We start from the raw sequence: 4,846 nt of genomic DNA, 5'->3' as shown, positions 1-4,846 counted from the left end.
GAGGTGACATGGCGTCATTAGCAGAGGTTACTGTAGCTTGCTTATCCGGGCGTCACAAGTGGCCTGGCCAAAATCACGAGATGAAGATTTACATGGTCAATGCAAGATGGGAGTCATGCTAACGCTTCATAGAAAGCCCGAAGAAATAAATTGTTGTTTATGGCAAGGATATAGAACTTTGACTGAACTCAGATTTCTTCCGCTAGATCTCTGCGTAACCCACCCCTAATGCACCAAAAAGTTTAGGAGGTGGCTGGTATATTAAATAGGGAAAATTAAAACCAAAAAATGGTTACATGTCTTCACTTTGCAAGAAGTCATTAGTGTCACTGACAAAAGATATGAGCTGGGTCAAACATACCACTACGCACCAGTTTACAAATGCTGTACACAATGATTTCACAAAATCAGTTAATTTTAGTGCAAGATGTCTTGTTGGCAGAACAGGAAGGAGACACCGAATCAAGCCAGTAGTTAAAATAAGTCTTCTGTGAGCTTGAGAAACAGAAAGGTGCTGTTTTCTGTCATTGCTTTTCACCATCTACCTGTTATTCAGGATAAGCTTGTCAGTCTATATGAAATTGATGTGGCAACAGCAGGTGGCGTCAGTAGGTTTCGTGCAATATGTGAGGTATACAATCTTCTCAATCAATGTGGCATGAGCCCAATCCAACTCAGGTCTCCTGCATTGAGAAAAGAAAGAACATTCATTAGCATCTTTAATATGTACGCAGAATGTCATCTCCATTATTTCAACCAGCTTTCCAAATCCAGAACAATGTAAAAATCTCTCACAAGACAAAAACATTACTATATCATGCTATAATTTTCTAAACCAAATGACCTCTATACTTCCACCAGAAGCCTAGCTGAAAGAACATAACTAAAAAAGATGCAGAACACAACTATGGGTATGATAGCATCATGATACTAAAACTGAGCATACAATCATTATATTTTCTACACCAATTACCTATATCAACAAAATCATGCCATTTCAAAATTGTGAAAATAAGCTACAATACCAGAACATCAATTTCCTGCATAAATACATCCGTTGGTGTATCACACAACGTTTGACCTGCAAGTGGATGCAGAAGAAAGCTCACAAATTCCACGAAATATTGTAGGGGGTGAGTGAAACATGGGGAGAAACAAAGTTGTATATATGAAGGTGATTTGTCTGATTACCTTGGAAGAAAGGATTTAACATCAAAATCATAGCAGAAGAGGACAACATCAGCCGTCATGACCTACAGACGAGGGCCCAAACCAAATTCCTTGTGCTGCCCGCGCTGGACACTTTGTGCCGGTAGTACACCTGCAAGGGGCTCCAGACACAAGGCCGATGGCTGTGACATAGGATCTTCCCAATGGGCGGGGTAACATCTGGATAATTCACTCCACGTGTTGAAACATCTGATGTTACCAGAATCAGGCGATTGGAATCCCGTAACTCTTCAGATACACGTGTCCTATAAAGCTGAGGCTTTCCTAAATTTATCTCTATGACGTTTAGTTTCAGATCTCGAAGCATTATATACATAAATTCAGTCACCATGGCTGCTGTGCAGAAAACAATCACCTGCAAAGCAATGGAAAGATATTAGTAATTTAATAAATTACAATTTTGCTAGCAATCACACTGCTTGATGGAGAGATAGGGGCAGAGGAGGGAGGACCTTATAGTCCACTTCTTGATCAATATGCTCTCGAAGAAGGCGATGAACCATATGAAAGTGTAGTTCATGTTGTACTCACCACGAAATATTGCTGCTGCACCTAATTTCAAGAGTAGGAGATGCCAAGGGATCAATATTCTACCTGAAAAAAATCATAACAGAGGAGAATAAAGGCTATATCACAGGAGCACAATATTTTACTTTCAGACCAAATTCGTTCAGAAGGGCTGCTTGTGTTATCATACAAAGTGTGATAAGGACAGACATGGCATATACTCCCTCCATTCCTAAATATAAGTCAATGCCCGCGCGTTGCAACGGGTAAAAAGTTCCTTACACGCATTAGGCACTCTATTTGTGTTACCACTTCTGGTTTTCCTCATATAATCGCTGATGACGGCCAATTATCCACCTATTCACCACAAATGTGATCAATCCCAACCATCCACGTCGTCTAGTGTAGAAACAACAATCCATCTTCAACTCGGGCACCACCCATCCATGTCATCCAACACAGTATGGTGTATCCGGACCGAAGCAAGTCCAGACCCACACACAGGCATCACCAGATAAGTACATCGCCCTGTCGTGGCTGGGCATGGTGGTCATCTGGGCATTCTTGCCGTCCACGGACCGGCCTAGATCAACCGTATTGTGCTTTTCTATTTAAAAAAATGAAAAAAGATAATCTCTTATAGGCATAACAACAAACAAGTAGAGGGCACTGTAAACATCAAATTTCTATATTATCACATCTCACGGGAAATATTTTGCTAATTCATGAATCAATCCACATGCATTAGCCATCACATTAGCAAGTAACACACAAACACACACACATCATTCTGTAGCTGAGAATCAATTAGAGAGAGAAAGATAACTGTTTTCGGTGGCCGCTGTGCATCAAAAGAGGAACTTTTGGTGACTGCTCTCCATCAAATAGCAATGGAATATCTCAATAATAATTAGAGAAGGGAGAGGAATCTGAATACAAAGTAGATAAGGAGGAGAAACTTACAGTGTCCACTCTGCATCAAATGTGCCAATGCAGCACATGTTTTTCCTCTTACCTAGCGACTTGTCCCATCGGCCATCGGCCGCCGTCCAACAGCAGCAGCACGACCACCGGGGCTCCAACCCAGCCTCGCAGGATCTGGCCGCCCCTTCCTCAAGCCTCCTTCCTTCCCTTCTTCCTCCTGGCTCTCTCTCTCTCATCTCTCTCTCTCTCTCTTTCTGGCCGCACGCAGGAGAGTTGATGCCGCCTGCCGCCGTGCACCTCATCCCCCACCCCCCGCGCAGGGGCCGGGCACCGCCAGGACCTCCCGGCCTCTCGTCGCGCCCCGCCACCGTCGCCATGGAGAGACCCAACCAGAACTCGGCATCTCGCTTGGAACCGGCGAGGAACACCGCTGCCATGAACTTGGAGTTCAAGCCCCGCCGCTGGACCTCCTCCCGCGTCTCCTATATCGCCTCCACGCCGTCCCCGCCACCGGATCCGGCCCCTGCCGCGCCTCCTCGACTTGATCTGGCCGGAGGACGCCACCGCCGTGCCCGGCGTCATCTGCATCGCGGCCAGCCTCGACCTCTAGCTCGATAGCAACCACCAAGTTTTGAATACTAAAAATGCAGGGTCTTTTGTGTAAGAATGAAACGTTCTCTCACAATGGACACTTAAGGAGGGACTGCGGGTTGCATTACTGAGAAACACAGGTTTTTTTTGCAAAAGTGGCGCAACGGTGAGCGCAGAAGCGATAATCGCTTCAATATTACCCGTGCGTTGCAACGGGAAAAAAATATCCATCCATCATGCTCACACTTTACAACATCGGCGAATCCTTTGAAATCTTTCACGATGCCACACAACAAACAACATGATAAGTGGTGTTTCGCAAAAAGCATAAGATTGGATGATTTTTGAATACTCAAGATGTTTCAAATTTATTTAACAACATAAATATCAATGGTAAACCGACATTTCCAAAATACCACATGTAAAGAAGATATTAATTAAGGTTGTATCGTAAACAAAATTTTAGAAATGATTAATATAATAGCATATTTAAAATCTGCATGATTTTTTGAGAGATTTCTATATATGACATGTTAGATTTTGGGTTTGAAAGTTATGAGTTAAAAAAATTGAATGTGCCCGAAAATAGAAAAAATAAAAATAAAGTGGCTGGGCCAAAACTGAAACATCATGTGGCCCATCTGCTAAATAGGAGAGAATGGAGAAGGAGAAGATTTCCATATATGACATGTTAGATTTTGGGTTTGAAAGTTATGAGTTAAAAAAATTGAATGTGCCCGAAAATAGAAAAAATAAAAATAAAGTGGCTGGGCCAAAACTGAAACATCATGTGGCCCATCTGCTAAATAGGAGAGAATGGAGAAGGAGAAGATTTCTCGAAAAAACAAAAAGGAGAAGGAGAAAGAAGTGAAAAGGAGAGAACCAGGAATCGAACCCGGGTCTCAGGTATGGAGACGTGAGGCTAATACCACCACGCCACTCTACCTCGCGTTATGAATGATATGGGCTTACCTTAAATAAACATAACCCGTCCGCGATTTAAGTGAACCGTTTTTTCCCACTTACCGGTGGCATGGTGGGTAATTATTTACAACTCCAAGGGTAATTTTAGTGACGTACGACCAGAAGCACTATTTGCTTTATTAGTAGGGAAAGACTAGCAAAGAACCCGTGCGTTGCAACGGAAGAGAAAACATAACACACACTCTTAACCCAACAACCATCACTCAAGACCACAATAGGTTCATCTCCTTTATTTTTGCGAGGCATCATATTTGTGTTGCTGCTTATCCTCCTTTTCACCCTCGCCGGCGATGGCCTCGGTGTTCACACAAAACAAAACAAAAACATGATTGAATATGTTTAATCCTAAGGCGTCTCTCTCTCCCCCTCTCCTCCCTCTCCCTCCCTCTCTCTCTCTCCCTCTCTCTCTCTCTCACTCTCGCGTTGAGAAATTTGTTGTTTTCTCCTGCGAGATTTTTCAGAGGTATGCATGTGTAGTTATTGATATTTTCTTTTCCTTATATTGTTATAGTGTGGTGTTTATTTGTAATCCGGGTCACCGCCGGTACGAAAGGAAAAGGGATATTACGCTATAAATTATAAGTTTGCTCCCAAAATGATATTATAAAAA

General features: G+C 42.8%; 1 protein-coding gene across 10 annotated transcripts; it reads right to left on the bottom strand.

The window, feature by feature from the left end:
- Positions 1 to 211: 211 nt before the first annotated feature.
- Positions 212 to 3,312, bottom strand: LOC123158038 (uncharacterized). Of its 10 annotated transcripts, none has more exons than XR_006479242.1 (4): positions 1,683 to 3,312; positions 1,192 to 1,585; positions 974 to 1,081; positions 212 to 683 (listed from the first exon to the last, which is right to left on the bottom strand). XR_006479242.1 is itself a non-coding variant. In XM_044576181.1 (3 exons), exons 1-3 carry the CDS (start codon positions 3,096 to 3,098, stop codon positions 1,582 to 1,584), a joined length of 492 nt encoding a protein of 163 aa, XP_044432116.1. In that variant the 5' UTR covers positions 3,099 to 3,312; the 3' UTR covers positions 212 to 1,581. The 10 variants fall into 10 exon arrangements, 2 of the variants coding, with proteins under 2 accessions (XP_044432116.1, XP_044432117.1); XR_006479243.1 differs by having other exon boundaries at positions 1,026 to 1,081; XR_006479239.1 differs by having other exon boundaries at positions 974 to 1,585; positions 1,683 to 1,824; positions 2,753 to 3,312.
- Between the last annotated feature and the right edge of the window lie 1,534 nt (positions 3,313 to 4,846).

The sequence above is a fragment of the Triticum aestivum genome, chromosome 7B (genome assembly GCF_018294505.1).
Source record: "Triticum aestivum cultivar Chinese Spring chromosome 7B, IWGSC CS RefSeq v2.1, whole genome shotgun sequence".
NCBI classification, from domain to species: Eukaryota; Viridiplantae; Streptophyta; class Magnoliopsida; order Poales; family Poaceae; genus Triticum; species Triticum aestivum.
This window is presented reverse-complemented; position numbering and strand designations above follow the sequence as displayed.

Bases quoted from the DNA above. Each gene is read 5' to 3' on its own strand.
- LOC123158038 (XM_044576181.1), bottom strand. From the start codon at position 3,098: ATGGCAGCGGTGTTCCTCGCCGGTTCCAAGCGAGATGCCGAGTTCTGG. The intron at 1,825-2,752 runs GTAAGAGGAAAA...GATTTTTTTCAG, and splicing joins CCGATGGGACAAGTCGCTAG to GTAGAATATTGATCCCTTGG.